At 41.8% G+C, this 20,538-nt stretch overlaps 1 protein-coding gene across 1 annotated transcript in view; it reads right to left on the reverse strand.

The window, feature by feature from the left end:
• Positions 1-180: 180 nt before the first annotated feature.
• The window catches only part of LOC146178222 (uncharacterized), a 70,175-nt gene continuing 49,817 nt past the window's right edge, over positions 181-20,538 (reverse strand). The window contains exons 29-39 of the mRNA XM_084579654.1: positions 16,505-16,567; positions 15,431-15,502; positions 13,931-13,966; positions 13,758-13,811; positions 11,830-11,862; positions 10,952-11,098; positions 9,923-9,977; positions 8,246-8,347; positions 3,062-3,151; positions 2,436-2,513; positions 181-1,637 (exon numbers count right to left, since the gene is read on the reverse strand). Of these exons, the coding sequence (XP_084435780.1) occupies positions 1,429-1,637; positions 2,436-2,513; positions 3,062-3,151; positions 8,246-8,347; positions 9,923-9,977; positions 10,952-11,098; positions 11,830-11,862; positions 13,758-13,811; positions 13,931-13,966; positions 15,431-15,502; positions 16,505-16,567 (939 nt within the window). The 3' untranslated portion in view covers positions 181-1,428. The remainder of the gene's footprint in view (positions 1,638-2,435; positions 2,514-3,061; positions 3,152-8,245; positions 8,348-9,922; positions 9,978-10,951; positions 11,099-11,829; positions 11,863-13,757; positions 13,812-13,930; positions 13,967-15,430; positions 15,503-16,504; positions 16,568-20,538) is intronic.

Genomic DNA, 20,538 nt, shown 5'->3' on the forward strand with positions numbered 1-20,538 from the left:
AGGGTTAAGTATCATTTCCTGCAGCTCTCTCATTCTTGTTGAAAAAAAAAAAAAAAAAAAGCTGTACAGACGTTCTGTCCTCATGAACTTTCGGGATACTGCTTCCAGAAGTCTGTTTTGTTCAAGCATTTGTCTACACAATGATTAAAAAAAAAAAGAGGGGGGGGGGCATGGAGGGAATATAATAACTTTTCCAGGAAAAACATGGGCAGCAGTGTGGGTTCAAGGTATGCTGGCAGTGGGTACAGAGGATGGCAGTGTGTTTTGCTAAAAGGCACACGACGTGCTGATGAGGAAGCAAGTTAAACACCTTGTTTTTATCTGCTGGCAGCTGTGGCATTTTCTTGTAGTACTTGATATATCTTTGTATACAGTCCTTCAGCTAGTGCACTGAACAAACATGATTTAGTGCACTTGCATATTTACTGCTTTTGCATTACAGTTGTCTTCTTTATTGCAGTAGTCTTCTCAAAATCATTAGCATTTATTTTCGTCAATGTCATCAAAGTCTACAATTCCACTTCATTGCATGGCAGAAGGCCTGACTAGTCACCAAAAATGTTTTGCTGCTCTCATAGATTGTGTACAGTGAAATGGTGTAGTGTCAGGGAAGGCTTGTGCACTACTTTTCTGTGATATGAGGTGAGTACTTTATGGCCATAGCTTTTTTGCAATGTACACTCGACATTATGATATTTGGCTCACTCTGAACACATCTATGCAGTGTAAGGTACCTCGAATATGGGCCTTTTGTCTTGTTCCAGCTTACAAGTGTGCATCTCTCTCCATGAAATGATCAATATGTTACGCTATGTCTGCACTGTTCATTGTAATCAGCATTGCTCCCTGTTAAGCAGTCTGCATGAATGAGCTAATTCACTGTACTTAGACCCACCAGCTTTTCTCAGTTCATTAAGACTGCAAGCAAGCCTTGCCGATCATTGTGTTTCATTCAAAATCAGGCCTCCTTCATAGAATTCATCTTCATTCAAAGTGTTTGTGTCGGTCTCGCTGCTGTCCATAATATTATAAATACTATTACTGGCTAGCTTTCTTAACTGTGCAAAAGAAGGAAATATGTTCATCAGCTTGCTTTTTGAGTGAATATAAAAAAAAAAAGATAAACTGCATACATACAAGATGGTGTCATGGGTTCAGAGAATTCATTGCACTATCTGTGCACAGCTGGCATGGCCATGTAGACGAGCTGAGCATACCTTTCAGCTCTTGACAGCTTTCAGCCGAGCATAGGCCCTAGCTCCGTGTAGCTTCTAGCTCAGCGAAGCTACGGCATGAAGCTTTTAGCTATACCGAGCTGAGAGACTAAGCCAGGATGCAGCTACAGCAAGAGGATGGGAAAAGCATCAGAGACGCTGACAGGTCCCTTTCCAAAGCAGTTCCAGATACTATCACTGGTGCTTCTGCAGTCTACTTGGAAGGCCCCTTGTTGTTTTGCTGGACGGTGTTCATGTGCATCATGTGCAGGAAGTCGGCGTTTGCATAGTTGCACATTTCACAGTAGCCGGGCGGACCCTGTGCCCCTGGTGGACCACGAGGACCTGGTGGTCCGAGGCGACCAGGTGGTCCCCGCTCTCCTGGCCTCCCAGGGTGGCCCACTCCAGATGGACCTGGTGACCCTGCTCGGGGATTGTGAATAATGCGGAGACAAATAACAATTAATGTTCACTCCAGCAAAGTAAGTAGGTATGCTAGGTATGCTCTTTTTTTTTTTCAGTGATAGCTGTTAATAGTGCCAACCTCTAAACCTACGAAATTGGCTTAGACATTCACACGGTGTAAGAGTTAAAGGAGTAGGAGGTGGGAAGGGTGTGGCAGCAAAAAGGGCGTAGGTGTGCAACGTTGCTTCCTTCTACTGACTTTGTTTTCTTTGCACATGTAACACTTCGTAAGAGCCACCTAGGTGCTCAGATTACATAGCATGATTCATTTTTTAAACTGGCAAATCATCTCAAAAAAACAAACAAAACACGATGTATTTTTGAGCAGGCTCATTTGCTTGTGCACGCCAAAATCAAAACTTATCATTAAGGTGCCGTCGCATAATGTCAACACTACTCTTCCCTGAGATGTCACATATGTTGCTTGCTGAGTCAGACAACTTAGGATTTAAGAAGTTTCTGTTATTACTTTATTAGAGCAGCAGTTGCTGTTCACACTAAAATATGGCAGGTTGTTCAGAACAGAGGTGTTCAGCAACATTGTGCAATGTGGTCTGTAATAGAGCAGTGAGTCCATTCACATTCAATTGCTAGTTGGTGCGCATGAATTATTTTGCTGGAAGCTTAGCGTGGAAAAAAAACAGGGACACAGGGAGCGCTTTGTCCTGTCTTGTTTTCAGTGTTTCTGTTGTCCCTGTTTTTTTCCGCGCTAAGCTTCCAGCAACATTCAATTGGTTTGCTGGTTTCATATCTTACCTGGAGATCCACGTGGGCCGATGGGGCCCTCTACACCAATACCTTCAGGGCCGCGATCACCTTTTTCACCCTTTTCACCTGTGTGGAGTTGTATAAGAACAAGTTTTGAATGATAGAGTCATCAGTGTGATGATTCAAGCTCACCAAAATGACTGAGTTGTTGACTGTGTTTAACATAGCACATAGTCAACACAACATGCAGAAGCTGTGTTTCTTGATTGGTAATGCTTGTGGGGCTTTCTTTGCCCCTTGTAATTCCTACTGTGTGCACTCATGCCTCATGTGTCGATTCCGCCCCACACAAAAAACTTAGCCTAAAGCTGTCCACTAATGAGAACCTCTTGTCATGCCTGTACAGACATCACTTCAAGGCACCATGTATATTTCTTGCAAACCTTCTGCATAGTGATTTCTGCCATATAAGAAGAGATGGGAATGAGTAAGCAGTGAAGGCCCCTACGAGAGTGAGTGTAATAGAGGAACTCTCAACAATAGCTCCTGGGTATGTCTGAGGGTGATGAAATTTGCTCAAGGACTATGTGGCACTCTTGCCACTGTTGATGCCAAGAACATAGCACTGCAATTTTGCTGTTGTGTCTAGATGTACGTTAGTGCTTCGAAAATACCTGTCAGACCGGGCTGTCCTTGTGGTCCTGGAAGTCCAGGAAGGCCCATGAAACCTCGCTCGCCTGGGAGCCCCGGAGTGCCTGGGTCTCCTGCAGAGCGTGCACATGGCAAGAGTTGTTTAGTCTTTTACTCAAATATGATAAGCTAGTTGATTTTGAAACACTAGATTTTAGTGTGCAGGCTGTGAAGGATGTTGTAATACAGGATTTAATTCGGACCCGTTTTGACCACATCTGATCCTTAATTAACCTGCACCTATATATTGATTACAATTGGTTTCGCTTTTTGTTGAAACCCTTACAAGCTTGTGCTGGCTATGTAGCAAAATTGAGACTGTATGCTTATCACTGGAAGCCTTTTTAGGTTGCAGAGGCAATACATATTTTACAATCACATTTTAAAACCTAACAGTGATCATTAGCGTGCCTAATTGTTTACTGGCAAAGCGTGTGTTGACTTTACTGCTTTTATGCAAAATTCTGTGTTACCTTTTGTTACTGAATCTTCTTTTGACTACAGTGTGTAGTTTGTATAACAAATTTGAGTTTTTTGTTGCATAATTTTGTAGTCATTGGAGCTGCTGGAAGCATCCTTTGTCAAAGGTGTAAAGTTAATGTAAATCTGTGTATATTTGATTTCAAAAAGAAGACAGTGTGACACAAAATCTGACATGTGTTTTCATACTACCATTTTCTTCCCAGGATGGGCTCTGTAATTGCATTCAGTGGCATGGTACAATTCAGCACTGCTTTATTTTTGTCTCTAAATTATGTAAACTTAAACTTAAAAATAAAATCATCAAGAATTCAGAGATAAGAAAGTTGTTGATATTGAAGGGGTTAGTGCCAATGAGAGCTGGGTTAATATAGAGCCAACAAACAGTGAACAGTTTCTTTCTTCACAGGTCACCTTATTTTTGTAACAGCTGTCACAAACATGAAGTGCACGTGACCTTTCATGGTTAGAACAAAGATAAGCAGATGTTGGCATAGATATGACTTGATGCTTTGTAATGAATTTTCTTGCACAGTTTTCGTGTAGAGCATGCAAATAATAGCCATCTTGGGTGCTGAAAGTATACCTCTTCCAAGTTTCCGACTTGCCTTTGAAAGGTACTGATCCCTGGGCTATTATCCTCTTGCTGTGCTGATATGGCTAGTAAGTTATTTATACTTGTCAAGTTGTTGAGCACCTGTACTAGCGGCTGTAGCTTAGTTGGAAGGTGCAACACACTGTATGACTGAGTGCCACACTGAACAGCTTGACGACGAATAGTTTTGTGGTAATAGTATATCTATGCATTTTAAATTTTTTGCCATAGATTATGGCAGAGGCGGATTGATTTCATGTACCAGCAGTTACTCGATTATGTAGCAACATTCGGTTTTGTTATATCATTGGCGCTTCTTGTACTTTGCTTTTTGAAAGATGGCAGCTGTGGCAACACACTAACTGTTAGACTCTGTCAGAATATTAAAATCACCGAAGGTGAATGTCAAGGTTCTTCGCGGTCCACTTTTAAAATCTTTTCTCTTAAATGTTCATTTGGCAACGAACTGTGAAGTTAGCGACTTGGGTGTAAGTTTCTAATGGAATGAGTAAAACCACTGCACAGAGGTCAGTTCTTTCTCCTGTGTGCTCTGTACGCATGCTTGCTATTTACTCCCAAAATGGTGCTTCCTTGTTTTCTCATTACCTGTACCCCTGACTTTGTGTGCTGGCATTCATGTCCTCACCTGGAATACCTGTCTTCCCTGGCTTCCCTCTGGCCCCCAGGCGGGACTTGCCGGGCATCCCCCGTGGGCCCCGGAGTCCTGCTGTCAGCTCGGGCATTTGGGCTGGGTGCCACGCATCGCTGTTTGTTTTCTCTCTCTCTCTTTCTCTGGTTGCCTCGACAGACACTTTCCTCACATGCAGCTCATGATGAACCATGCCCTGCTACTGTTCTGAGCCACTTGCTGTGATAACCAGGGAATGTTTTAAGATTACATGCTTTGAACTGCTCTACATGAATGTTTAGTGTTGGGGTTAGCTCTGAATTTCTCTACATGAATGTTTAGTGTTGGGGTTAAACAAGCTGACTGCGATTTCCTGTGGTGTACAGCTTGACTGATGACATCACTAATTTTTAATGGTCAGTTTAGAGAATGGTTTAGAGCTTTGATTTAGAATGGCAGGTCAGGATCATTAGAATGGAAGACAGTGTGGACACTCAACTGAGTGTTGGTGCCACTCACGAAGACCAAGGCGCATACTGAAGCAGTGTGCAAACTGCTTACATTGTACATAGTGTGCATTGATTACACAGCGTACAGTCACACATTGGTGTATATGTAAGGAGGCCCATAAGGGCATTAAGAGGCAGATGCAGAGTGTGTAAATAATATGCTCCAGATTAGGAAAGTTTTAGGCTACGACAGAGATTTTTTAGTAATATGTTCCAGATGAGAAAAGCTTTAGTCTGTTACTGAGCTTTTGTAGTATGCACAGAACTGGGCAGGCAATAAGTGCTGCTTAACAAGTATTGCTACTAACGAATAAGGAGGTACTTCTTGGAAATAGCCGGGAAGGAAGAAAAAAGTGTTTTGATATGTAGATTTTATGTTGGAGGCTCATCACTTTTACCTATATGGAAGAGTCTTGCAAAAGCGTCCAATTGTGTGGTCAGCCAGGTAAGGCACGTAGAAATAACTTTATGCTGTGTATTAACAAAATCTGCGGATTTTTCATGCAGGGTTTCCTACTGGGAAACTCTGTGAAGAAGTGTTGATCCGTTAGGATCCGTGGAGTGCACACTGGCTTGAGACGACTAAGATGAGATATGGAATGAGTGTAGTGCTTAGTGTGTGTGCTTTCTGCCAGTCCAGTCAGTGATTTTTCCAATTCTGCATGTGCTTTCGGCAGGCTTTTCAGCTTGGCTCCACTGTGCATTAAACACATGCATGTGCCACAGTTGCTATCCTAACATAAAGGTTTGAGCTTTGTGAAAGGAAGTGTTGGCAGATTTTCTGCCTGGCTCTTGCAATGCCATCTGTGATCGTTTTGATCAGGGCCTTACTGTATCTAAAGTTCTTAGAAAGTAAGTAGAACCCTGGTATAGTAAACTCGGATATAGGAAAGTGAAACTTAAGTTTCAGTTCATCTTCTATAGACGACTGTACATTTTTCCCCCATGATAGTAAAGACGTTGTTGGTAAAATTTGGTTATAGTAAAGTGCATTCGGCCGCGGCGACAACTTCCCACGAAATGACATCACTGCACGTCCGCTACCTAGAATCGTGAGGCAAATTTAAAGAAAAAAAATACAACACCGAGTGCTTTTTTTAAAAAAATGTCTTTACCATTAACTTAGCAGCACTCAGGAGAAGCCAACTTTACGTAGGTCTTTCAGCCGTGAGGGAAAGCATTTAGCGTGTAGGAAAAAAAAAGTGAAGCTGTCTACAAGCATGGAAACAAGGTGGCGCGGTCTGTTTAGGAAGTAAAAGAGTAAAAGTACAGTGAGAAATAGGGAAAGGAAGGTACGGTCTAACATTCGTAACACTGTACAGCATGAAGCAGCGATGGCAAGAAGTGGAAGAGCGGCGTGTGCAGTTTTACAGCGCTTAACTGCCCCATGCATTTCTCATCTATTGCTTTTTAAAAGATAAAAACAGCAGAATATGATGCCATGTTCACGAAAGGCTTTAGTTTTCACATGAAATCGAACTTCGTTTTATTCGTAGCCATGTTGCCCTCATGCTCAAGAGGTACTTCCAAAAAATGTAAACAAAAAATCCTGTAACTGAAAAACAAAAGGAAATGGCAGAAAGAGACAATAAGAAAGAAATGGAAGGCATTTTAGTTTTTTTTTTATTAAGCAGCAAGAGGTGTTCAGTAAGTAGCCATTTAATTACCAGACAGCATCCTCAGGACCATGTCATTATTAACAACTGATATAGTGATGATCCTGATATAGTAAAAATTTTTGATGGTCCCAGTGAGTTTACTATAAAAGGGTTCCGCTGTATTTTTGCTACATGCCAAAAATATTTCTGAGAAATCATAACTATTTTCAATTTCCTTGCATACCTGAGTCTTATTTTTTGGGCGTACTATATTCATATGATCCGCCGGGGTGGTGCCGTGGTTATGGTGCTCGAATACTGTGCCCAAGGAAGCAATCGAATCCCGGCCTTGACGGCTGCATTTCGATGGAGGCGAAACGGATTGACGTTCGTGTGCTGTGCGATGTCAGTGTACGTTAGAGAACCCCAGGTGGTCGATATTTCCGGAGTCCTCCACTATGGCATCTCTCATAGCCTGAGAGGCTTTGGGATGTTAAACCCCACAAACCAAACCATATTCATATGTGCATAATCAGCATGGTCGGAGCTATCAACGTGGGCAGACATTTTCATTGTCAACCTAGCTGTTTAGTGAACTGGTACAGTAATAATTTTCAGCAATGCTTTAAATGAGACTAATTGGTTGCACATATTGGGAAGGAGTGTGCTGCAGTTTTTGTCACACTCCTATTCTAATACGGTAGAAGTGGCACTTACATATGCTAACTAAAATTTTTTTTTTATTTGTTCGTTTGCTTGCCACTGTGACAGATTTTTGGCCATAAACATGCATTTGGTGCAGTGTTGATCTCTCAACATGGGATACTTTTGAGATATCCTTAATTTTGGCCAGTCAAGTATTTGCGACATAGGTGCTTGCCAGTTTACACATGTGGCCTTTAAAAGAGCTTTGAAGACAAATTAGTGTTTGATTGAGTCATTTTATTGCCGTATTTTGATCTTTGAGATGCTACTTTCACTGGAAATTAAGCCTTTGGAAGCTAGAAAACGTAAAATATGAAACGCAGCAGGTATTATTACCAGTGGTTGTTCTTGCTAGCAAAGTTTGGTGTGTGAAAGCAGTTTTTGTTCTTTGAGCCCCAAGCCAGAGCTCTGCTTTCATTTAGTTCCCAAAGGCAATCACAAAATATTTTATTTACCCTTGATGTCACAAGTTTGAATTGCACTATTGGAGGAAAAGGTGTTCTTTTTTTTAAATTTAATTTTTTTCGGCAATAAATGCATCTTCTGTTTCCAGCCGGATATCACTGTAGCCAAAAAGTATTTTGCCTGAGAACAATAAGTGAGTGGTCAGTGTCCCCTTAAATGGGCCCCGTGTGTAAGAGTGGGTGTACTACCTGGTGACCCCTGGGGTCCGGGGGGCCCTGGCTTTCCTGGCTTCCCTCTCCCTGGAGGACCAGGGGGACCACGCATCTTGCTCGTCAGTTCACTCAACTGCTCTGCACGTTGCACAGTACAGTCAACATGAAGGGAGAGCCAGTGGAACGTTCACACAGTACCACACAAAGACGCCCATGATAAAACGTGCTCATGGTCTTAGAATCTTAAGCTTGGACACGAACTGTTTCTTTCATCCAGTAGTTTAGGAAAATCCACAGGTGGAGTAAAATTGAAATACGGGAATGATTACTTATTAGCGTCCACCCAAGTGCAGATACACGGCTACAAAGGAAACTTATGAAAACAGGGCAAGAAGATGGGATCCACCCTAGCACAGACGTATGGCTACAAAGGAAACTTCAGAAAGCAAGGTAAGGAGATGGGATCTTTACAAAGAGCAAAATTTATGGGACAATGTGCTTATCCCACATTTTTTTTCCTTTCCTTTTCACTACCCCATCACAAATATTTCAGTCTTCTCCTTGCCGGTAATTTGAAATAAAAATGGTCTTGCCAAGTTTAATTGAGGGAATAGTCTGCTGCCTAAGGGGTAGCAGACTAGCCAGGCTGAACTTTACTTCAGGAACATAGTATATATAAGAAGTGTAAAGCTTTTCTTTGTAGCCATACACTTGCATTGAGTGACAAGAAATTAATCCCTTATTTTGATTGCCTCTTTGGGATGTGGAGAGATGCTAGCCACAGGTTTTCATGTCCATTTCTTGAGCTTCACTCAGTGCTGAACGTCTGCAAAACACTTCTGTTTCCCTAGCATACAGTTTAGAAAAAAAGGGGATGAGCAAAAACTTGCGAACTTGAGGTTGGCTGATAGTATTTAGAAATGATTTAGCAGCAGGTTATGTGGCAAGTTAAATGTCCTAAACTGCTGACTTTAGTGCCACAAGCTTAATATTCACAAATTTGCTTCAATAAGTGGCACCGTGGTAGCTGTTGTAACCTCGGCAAGCTGTTAGGAGTGTGTAGCTGGATGAAACAATCGTTAACATTAACAGGTTATACACATAAGAAAAAAAAGCGGAATAACAATCTGCAACAAAAATGCTTAAGCATGTGAGCTTGCATGATGTGACTGCTTTTCAGAAAGCTTTAATGTTTTAGAAATAAATGAATACATAAATAAATGTAGCTTATCATGATCATAGCACTGTGCTATTGAGGCAGTGCCAAAATTATGATCATGATCTTATGCTGTAATATGTCATCATGACTTTTATAATATGAGATATTTACTTATTTTTTACCTGGCTCATGTTAGCTCACATGAACGGTTTGTATACAGAAAACCTACAACTGAACTGGCAATATTTTAGACAAAACTTAGCATTTCGTATACACCTTCTCAATAAGTGGTCCCTGGGCGCTGCCATAGTATTTGCTGGACTGAATTTTGCGCTGAAAACCCGGTTCCGCTGCTGCTTCCACCATGCTAGCGACAAGCGCAAAATGCAGTCTAGTGAGCAATATGGCGGCGCCCAGCGACCACTAACTGAAAAGGTCCATATGTCATCAATGTTTTTTCAGCAATAGCTAATCCAGGGCATGGTTACTGAGAGCTAAAATTTAATACGTACAAACTTAATTGGCAAAAATGCGGCCAGCAAGAAAAAGCTTACCTCGAAGCACAGCTGAACACAATTCTCTCACTTCTTCCTCTGTAAAGCCGCGACCCTTCAATGTAAACAAAAAAAAAAGCAAGTTAACGCAAGGAAGACGTTCAGAATTGTGACAGGTATGGTCGTTGTGCTTGCAGTCAGCAGTTGTACTCTCAGTTAAGCATCTTTTAGGCAATTGTTGCGAACTGAAGAATGGGACGTCCTATTTGACATATTTTCATTTCACTTAAGCTTATCTGACCTGAATCTATATATTCAGGTCAATTTCATCCAATCTATGGTTTAATTTCACCCTAGTGTACTTATCCCTATCTTTCTGAGCCAGGTTTGACTTCTGCATATAATCTAGACCTGAACATTTCCTTGTTTGCATAGCATGCATTCATTTAATGTGCTTGATGTCTTTTCACATAATCTAACATTATCTGATCTTAATTCATGCTGAAGGGTTTGTTTAACCTCACATTGCCTATCATTGTTCCATCTGAAAAAAAGGCTGCACTAACTTTGTCCTGCGATCTAACATTTAGCTCTAGAGCATAATCTGCCTCGCCTCTTGAGTACAACCGATTGAATCTGAGCGAAAAAGTCTGTTTAGCCCATGCATACTTCAAAGTGGAGTGTTTCCCGATACTAAAATTCGATTTATTGTGATATGCTATGCTAAGAAAGAAAATTTATTTCCTGCTAATCAAGTCTAAAATGCTAAAAGTTACCATCATGCTAACCTGACCTATCACAAAGTTACACAGAGTTTATTCCAAATTAGAGTTTCTTCCTTAGCAGGAGCACAGAGACATGCAAATGGAAGTGGTACATAGAAACCGTTTTTTCAGCTCTTGATGATGTGCTCTGTAACTTTCAAAATACTAAGTTACTCATTTTTGCAATGCCCTAGGGACATGATAGTCTGCGACAGCATTAGATTTGGGACCAACCAGTCTACCATGATTTGAAGGAACACAGCTGCGGAATGTTTTTCAAGGGATGAGGCTAAAAAATTGTGGAAGGAATAAGCGCTTGTCTGACCGGAGGCCCAGGTAGACCCGGCATTCCTGGCTGACCCCTGGTGCCTGGTGTTCCTGGCAAGCCCGGTGATCCTGCTGGTCCCGGCATGCCTACTTGGCCTGGAGCACCAGCTGGGCCACGGTCTCCTGGTGCACCTCGCTCACCGGGCTGGGTACATTGTTGTCGGTTCGGCAGTATTCCTCATAGTCATTATCACCATCATCGTCATCAGACTAAGTGACTCCATTTCAGGAGGGAGGCCTTGCCCAGTGGTGTGTATAGTTACTCTTGGTGTAAACTTTGTTGCTCCAGCAGACCTGAGCTCCGCTTTTTCTCTTTGAGCTAAATATTATCAATTGTCTATTTCTCTTTCCGCAGAATTTAAGCTGTTCTTGATCTTTTAATCTTTTCCGCATTATTTCCCTTTCCAGTGTCTTTTTTTCAGTGTGTTAATTCTTCCTGGAATTTTTGTCACTGGGCTGCTACTGCAAGTGAGGGCGATGAGAGCATAATTAGTAGCAAGAATATCCTGTATGGACGTGTGAGTGCATATTTTGGCAAACCTCCCTCATGATTCCTGTTACTGCCAGCAGAACGGTATTGGCATCACTTAGTATATATGAAACACAGCATGATAAATTATTAAAGAGGTGGTATGCGGGCATACCACTTTGTTCACTCTGAATGCCTTAAATTTTTTTAGTGGGTAAAGAACAGTGAGTGCAGCAGAATATGCACTATATTCAACTGCACTGCAAAAAGGTTTTACTCATTATGCCACACTGTCATATTCTGGCAAGCTGCATAAATTCATATGCATGAATGTGCAGTTTTGTGAGCTAAAAATTTGTTATAGCAAGACTACTTAGGCATTACAAGCAGTAGCTTTTGCACGTTACCAGTCCTGGTGGTCCCATAGCTCCTGTTGCCCCCTGCAAAAGAACAATAATGATGCGGCTGAGTTCCTTAACAAAGGTTCAATTCTATGCATTGCATAGAAATACTTTGTTGATTACCATACAAGTAAAAAAGGGGCTGATAGATAAAAGTGCTTTTCTTTTTTTTTTTTTTTCTTTTGCTGCCTACTGTGCCCTGTCATAAAATAAATAGTATGCGGGCTACATGTGAATACATTCAAAGAACAGGCCGCGACATGCTCAATTGTGCACAACGTGAGCTTACAACTTTTTCTGAGGCTATGCTGCCGCTAGCAGTGATGTCATTGCTTCTGGTGGATTTCGCATCTTCTATATCACAAATCATGTGTTTTTTTTTTTATGCCACATAACAAACGCTGTAAGGTACCACATCCACATTCTGGCATATTTCACCACATGTAGCAACACTAATTTTTTTCTTTTAGCAATGTCATATGTGTAAATGTCTACCTCCGAAATAGAAATTATCCTCACAATATTTAGGATGAGATAGTTTTCATCTTTAATCAGATATTTACTTACGCGAAGAAGACAGAAGACAATGAAAAAGCACATATGATAAGTACAGAGCACATCTTCCAGCTGGTTTATTTTATAGAAGGCAGCTACATTTATACCAGTGAGAACAATCACAGAACTCAAAAGATGAAGATGTGCGTGTGCTCTGTACATGTCTTATATGCTTCTTCATTGTGTCCAGTCTTCTTCGTGCAAGTACATACCTTAATAGATCTTTAGGGTGCATACTTGATTAGCGGTTGAATTTTGATGTTGCTATTTCCATACATTGTGACACTTTGTATGAAATTTCGCTCATCTATGCAAAAAGCTTGTTGCTGGTATTTGTTCTGGATAACTAGCAGTTTGTCTTTCTTAACGCAATAGTGCTAAGGGCCTTTTGTCGCAGGAAAGCCGGTGTCGTTGTTGTGGTTGTAATGTGAAAATCAGAAGAAACTAAAGAAACAGTAAAAGTTTTGCAGAAACCTGTGGACTCGAACACGGTTCCTTCACAGTGCGAGGCGAGGCAAACACGCAACCATTCTGTCACAGAACCGCATTGCTTCTTTCCGAATAAAGGGGGACCTATTGTATGCATTACCTTATAACTGTCAGCTAATGTTTAGGTGCTTAGAAAGAAACTAATTACGGAAGTAATAGTTAAGCAAGAACATTTCCTCTTTGCTTACACGCGATGCAGCACTCACTCGAAAGTTCATTCAATTGTACAGTGCTGCCGCAACAGATGGCGCGAGCTGCCGCCTGATTGAAAGCCTTATACATACATTCATTGTCTTCAAAGCATTGGGGTTTAAGGAAAGCATAGAAAAAAAGACTACAGACTTTAAGTAGGAAGAAATAACCAAATGGAGGCTATCCCAATGATGGCTGGTGTCAAGGCAGGAGTGAACTTTCACCTTGCACTAAATACCAAAAAAAGGGTAGTGTATCATGAGGAGTATGTCGTCATGAGGCTGAAGAGCATGAGAAGGCTATGCATGGGGCCTGATAAGGCTATCGCGTTGAACCCTTAAATACGAAGCGTAAGCGGGCTCCAATATTTTTTATGGCCTGGGGCCTGAATGCACTGTTCAGGTGGGAAAATATTTATTTTTAGTGGAAACAGAAATGGCATCTGAAGGGGTTACAAAATCAAGAATAAGTACCCCAAACAATGTGAAAGGAAAACTTGAACTTGGTCGGATTGAAAATTGTGTGGCATGTAAATTAGCAGTCACGAAACTGCAGCAACTGAGCTGTGGCATTGAGAAACAGTTTTTATTCACAAATGTCTTGAGTAGAAGGCAGTGAAATATGCAACAGCGTATAGACATTGGAAGAGATCGCGAAAGCAACAAAAGAGTTCATTTGTGCCGAAGTGTTGTACTAACCTGCCTGCTTGGTGCCACCAGGTATTCTTCTTTGGCTTGGTAAATACATTCACCCTATAAAAAAAGAGGGTCATTCAATTCACACATCACAACACATTGCTGGGAATTTAGATGGAATTCATCCCTTTTCGGAGTGCGAAATGTTTTTTGGGTAACAAAGCGCGTGCCCTTACCTTTTCACCGGGTTGCCCGCGAGGTCCTTCTTGTCCCTTAATTGAAAAGAAGCAAATAGAAACGACAGGGCTGTTGATATGGCTAAACTGCTTTTAGTGGAAACTTTAGCAAACGCACATAAGCCCTGTACATATAAAAGAAAGCAATGGTTGAGCATATTATGCATGATTTCTCTACAGTGAAAATAAAGGGTTTCAAAGGCACAGCGAAACATACATCATCTTCATTCAGTGGCTCTAGATTTACGCTTCTGGACATGAACTGAAACGTCTTGAGAGAGTGTGTTGTTGGCGGAGGTTTACAGTCATGATAAACAGTACTGAGCACATACAAACAATGTCGAGAAGGGTACATTTACACAAGTATTCCCTTTCTTTTTTAGGTATAAAATTTTGGGAGATTCTGCTTACAGGGTGCCTTGTCTAAGCCTTGCGCACGCCTAGTGCTTGAGAGTCTGCACAATGAGGTCGTAATGATGTTGAAAGCTGGTTTTCTTATTTTCATTGTTCTTGTTATGGCAGAGGTGTTTCTGCACAAACTGAAATCTAGAATGTGCCGGGATAGTAGCTCTTTAACAAAATGAGGCCAGCAGTGCTACGCTGTGTCCACAGGGTTTCCATAATTATAAATAATGTGGAAAATTGTTACAGTGTGCCAGTTGTGTTTTCTGGCATGTGCAAGTTGGCCTCATCGTGCCCTTGGATCATGCTCTAAGGGACGAGTATGGTGAACTGCGTGAAGCGTAACATCACTGCTTTTGCCGGATGCCCAACGAGTAAGTCCCCTTAACCTGTGGAAGGTAACATTGGTCAGACAGGCCAGTGCTTAAATGGTCATTCAAAAGAACACAAGCTTTTTTGAAGTCGACAACTCTGTCAAATGTACTCCTGCACCGCGACGCATGCCTAGATGTTAGACGCCGATACGCTGTGCCTGCCTTTGTTGGTGAAAGCAAGTTTCGAGGAGAAGCCATGACCAGGTGGCATGGGACCTTGCGGAGGCATTTTTTATAAGAAAAAAAGGAAATGTTTGTGTAAGTGACCCATCAAATAACTTGTATCCAAATGAAGGCAGGTTTTTGGAGTGCGCATAGTCTTTGATATGACAATTTGAAACTATAAAAGATGCATCTGCTTTTCAATAAAAGTCAGTTGTGAGTCTGCACTTGTTATGAACCCTTCTCATCCTTGTTTGTGTGTGTGCGCAGTACCTTGTGTTTATCATGAAATGTCTGTTTTTTTCCTGCCCCCTTTTCTTGTATACCGTAAGGAAAAAATGTGATAGAAGAATATGAGATGGAAAACAGATATTAGTGGTCATGCTACCTAAAGATGAATTTGGACAAATCTATCTTTGCCATGCGTGCTTTCTATGTGGCATTTAAATTTGTAAACAATCCTGAAGGGTACATCTTGGATTCCACCTGCTGAAATAGTGGCAGAGTCTTGGTATTTAACCTCACTGTATCAATTCCTACACACTGTTTACTGAAGACTAACCTGAGGACCCCTGGGTCCCATAAGTCCGGGCAGTCCTGGGGGTCCAGGGTTTCCAGGTGTTCCAGGAGGTCCCTGTAACATCAGTAAGCTTGACTTTTGAATGCATCTTTTTTGATGTTAAAAAAGATAAAGCAATATAGCTGGGCCAAAAATGCATTACTAGGCTTTATGCTTTAAATTAGGACGTCGTAGGAATTAATATGCTTTTTCTGCAATGTATTTTTAAGTCGTATGGTATGTGGGATTTAACGTTCCAAGGCGACATGGGCTATAACGCACATCACAGTGGAGGGCTTTAGAATAAATTCTACCACCTGGGGTTTTATATGTTCACCCACTTTGCACAATACATGGGTACCTTGCAATTCCACCATGAAAAAAATTTTTCCGAGATCACTGCAGAATGTGCAGTGAAGAAATGCATAAGCCTAAGTGTTGCTGCATTGTCTATGAGATGCGTCAGTGGGATTCCGAGAGTGACAGATACTGGGCCTTTCCTGTAAACCACTTAATTATCTCTAATTAATTACCTAATTAACCCACACCAGCTATTTTGTCACTCGCACATCTTTCGATGATCTTTATCCGATGATACCATTATTTTTCTATATATCAACTAGTTCCTCTTTTACAGCGCCGCCAAAGTCTTGCCCACACAAAAACCCTCCTACATAGCTCTACAATGCTTACGATAATCCAGTGGATATAGCTTGCCGAGAGGCTGCCAAGACGAAGAGAGGTGGATTAAGCGAAACGTGCCGGCACTTTTGATTTGGTTACTTAGGCTTAGGAGGGTTAAACCTTTGCCTAAATTTTTTTAAGTACAACAAGCAAGCTGATGAATGCTATTAAGAACCAAAGCTTTACTTAATGCGCATTTGGCATTTGGAGTATAGCTGGGCTTTTGTCATGGTGAGGCCTTGTCGCTAGTGTCATTTCTTATGTCCTTATATTTGTTATCTCACTTTTGCCTTGCTCAGTCGCAGTATCAGCTGTCAGTACTAATACCAACAGGCATGCGGATGTAAGGGTTCTTGCAGGCCGGGACATGGAATATTTTGAGAGCAGATTTACCTGTGGGCCTGGAAGTCCCCTTGGACCTTCTGGGCCCCGCAGGCCCTTGTCACCAAAGTTGCCCTTGAAAAAAAAGGAAGAAGTAGGGTCCAGTTTTCATTTTAATTGCTACCAAAAGTTATTAGATATATATTTATATTGAGTGTACATTAAAATAGCAAGTGTTGCAAGACAAATATAACTAGAATATTGGGACTCATGCTTGTATACAGCATAAAAGCCCATTTGTAGTGAAACATAGTGTATTGTGTATGAATTCTCGTTAGATCATTATCTGACCATGCAGCATGTAGTTGCTTGCGTAGTAATGTATACTTGATTAGTGATGCAGATTTGTAAAAGACATTTCAAAACTATTAAAACTATGTGGAATCATTGGTTCCAAGGCACCTCCAAATGGCTATGGGTAATGTGTGGGTAAGGTTAGATTACACATACACAACTTCGGGGCACTGAATATGTACTCTACACATGATGTTCCTCTCCTTGTTCGGTTTTCATGTGAGATACAAGAGATGTGTTGTAATCCTGTTTTACCCTTTAAACAAAATGAGCTGCAAGTGCTGAAATAAGGTATTCACAGCAGTGTAGTAGAAAAAAAAAAAAGTGAAGGCTGCATCGTATAATTCGTTTTAAATTCTCAAATCTCCGTGATGTTTATGGAGGAGCTCTTACTTTAGGGCCTGGCTTGCCGATGGGGCCTTCTTTTCCTGGTAGACCGATTTCACCCTGTGGATGCATTGGTTGCTTTCTGATGGTTTTGAGTTGTTTTTCAAACGTGGTAATGCGAACTGCTCATCCATGCTGCAAGTTATTGATACCGGGACTTCATACAAGCTTTGCATTCACTGCCGTGAACATGCAGGTCTCTCCTCTATACATGTCAGTTGTGTTGTGTTTCCAGACTTGTCGATGCATACTGGTCAAGTTCTTGTTATTTTGCATATTTAAGAATTTCTCGGTTTGGAAAGCACTATTTTTGTTCTTGAGAGCTTCTGCACAAAGAATGGAGTCAGTGAAAAAGCTTTGTAAGCAAGCCTATTTCACCTGCGTGACAGATGACAGTATTGGCACATGCTTTGGTGACATGTTACCTTGTTACCATGTGCATTAGGCTTGTGTTAGGCCATTGCTAGTGCATGCTAGGCTCTCTCAGGGTAGCATTTAGGCTGCAGGCAGAAGTGTATATATGAAAAACTTAAAAATTCAATTCATTCTTGTGATGAAGCTGGCATATAGTTCAAAATGATGAAATGTGGAATGTGCCAACGTCAGCCCCGTGGTAACATGTTAGTGCATTGGAATATGCAAACCTTGTCTGGTGATTCATATTGCACAGTACAGTACAGTATTGTGCAGTATGTGTTAATGATGTTTTTATAAACAGTATCGGTTAACACAGAAGTTACTGAAATCCAGGGTTAGACGGAATCCCGTCTGACAAGTGAAGTTCATACTGACTTGACAAAAACTGGACATGAGGCAACCTTCCCAGAGATGTGCACCTTTCCCCTCTATGAAAAATTGCCTCTATATAGTGCACCTTCCTGTCTTTCACTATACTGTGATCAAAGCACCCATATGGGCGCAGAAACATCAATTAGTTTTCTTTTCTCTGCAATCTTTGACGAGGGCATGTTTTTGTCAGGCTGTTATAACACAAGAGCTCTGTATAAGACAATCAAAGATATCAAAGGAAGCTTCTGTGCTAAGCTGGGCGTGATAAAGGACAAACGAGGCAGGGACCTCACTGAAGCCTCAGAGATAAAGAAGAGGTGGCAGGAATACATAGAAGAACTGTACAAGAAGGACCCGGATGTCCAAACCCAACATAAGACAGTTGTGATTTCTGATCTCGAGCCGGACATCCTGAAGAATGAAGATGAATGGGCCTTAGCCAGCCTTGCTAAGAACAAAGCTAGCGGAATTGATGGCATTCCAGCTGAGTTGCTTCAAAACCTCAACCATGACACTGTTAACGTTCTGTATACATTATGTCAGCAAATTTGGACAACCCTGCAGTGGCCACAGGATTGGACGCCATTCCAAAGAAAGGCAGTGCCAAAGATTATTCCAACTACCGCACGATCGCGCTTATTTCGTATGCTAGCAAAATGATGTTGAAAATCCTCCAAGGTAGGCTGCAGCAGTATGTGGATCGGGAGCTTCCGGACGTGCAAGCTGGGTTTTGCAAGGGCAGAGGAATTAGAGACCAGATTGCCAACCTTCGCTGGATCATGGAAAAAGCAAGAGAGTTCCAGAAACCCATCTACTTCTGCTTTATTGATTATGCAAAAGCTTTTGACTGCGTAGATCACAGCAGATTGTGGCAAGCTCTCCAAGAGAAGGGAGTTTCAATTCACCTCATCTGTCTCCTCAGGAACCTGTATGAAGGGCAAGAGGCCACTGTCAGAACTGGGCATCGTCTTACTGATTGGTTTCCTATTGAGAAAGGAGTGAGACAAGGCTACGTACTGTCGCCCTGCCTATTTAACCTATATGCTGAGTGCATCATGAGGAAGGCCGGTCTGGACGAGTCTTCAGCTGGAGTGAAAATTGCTGGAAAATGTATCAATAACCTTAGATATGCAGATGATACCACTTTAATGGCAGAAAGTGAAGTGGAACTCAAGGCACTTCTGATGCGCGTACAAGAAGAGTGAGAAGTTTAGGCTTAAACTGAACATTAAAAAGACGAAGATCATGGCGTCTTGCCCTATCAAGTCCTGGAGCATCAATGGACAAGAAGTGGAAGCTGTGACAGATTTTCTGTTCTTGGGCGCCAAGATTACCTCGGAAGGAGACTGCAGCCATGAAATTAGGAGACGCCTGCTTCTGGGAAAGAGAGCCATGGCTAGCCTTGACTGCCTAGTAAAGAGCAGAGACATTAGACTGTGAACCAAGATCCGTATAACTCGTGCTATGGTCTTTCCAGTTGTGATGTATGGATGCGAGAGTTGGACTGTGAAGAAGGCTGACCGCCGAAGAATTGACGCGTTTGAATTGTGGTGCTGGCGGAGACTCTCGAGAGTTTCTTGGACTGCCAGAAGGTCAAATCAGTCGATATTGTCGACCATAAACCCTGACTGCTCATTGGAGTGTCAAATTCTAAAGTTAAATCTCAGCTACTTTGGTCATTTGATGAGAAGAGAGGAGTCGCTGGAGAAAGATTTGATGTTGGGAAAGGTTGAGGGTCACCGGAGAAGGGGTAGGCAGCGAACGCAATGGTTAGATGGCATCCTCGAGGCGCTGCAGATGAAGTTATGTGATGTTAGGAAGATAGTGAGAGACCGGAAAGCGTGGTGTGATATGGTCCTTAGGGTGAACGACTAAACTGAACTGAACTATAGAAGTTACCGGTTTTGTGTTTTGTGGCCTGCTCTTGTTCTAAAATTGTTTAATGAGTGTGGCATAATAGCCCGTATCCACATTTTACTGCTGCGCTCATTTCAAGCCCTATTCGGCATGTCTGAAAACTAGTAAGATGACCTCAGTGCCAATAGCCACATGGTTAAAGGATTATTAATGTTAGTACACATTAGTGTGCTGATTACTTCTGAGCAAATATTTCATGCTTGTAATCATTTTTTGCTTTACTGATGGTCCCTCCGGTCCCTGTGGTCCTTCATCACCCTTGGCTCCCTTGGGTCCCTATATTTAATGCCGTGTAGGAGAAAAGAACAGCAGTAATACTCGCGCTGAACACAACACTTGCAATACATGTACAATGCCAGTCTAGTAAACCAGTTCTGAGGAGAAGCAACACTAATATTGCTGCAAACGTTTTTGTGCACTGTCTGGTTTAGTGCTATTGTAGGGTACATCTTAAAGAAACGGCAGTTACCAACTATGGGCAACAGTATGCAGCATGCGTATCACTGCGCTGAACAGAAAACAGAATCAGGTGTTGCTATTTGATTTTACCAAACAAGCCAGAGGCATGGAAATTCTTGGCGATGTTTTGTTTGCTGACCAGAAAAGCCTTAACAGTCGGTTACTTTCTCTCATGGATAAAATGTGTGCGGTGGTTACCG

Source organism: Amblyomma maculatum, chromosome 9, assembly GCF_055883805.1.
Source record: "Amblyomma maculatum isolate TAMU_Amacu chromosome 9, ASM5588380v1, whole genome shotgun sequence".
Lineage (NCBI taxonomy): Eukaryota > Metazoa > Arthropoda > Arachnida > Ixodida > Ixodidae > Amblyomma > Amblyomma maculatum.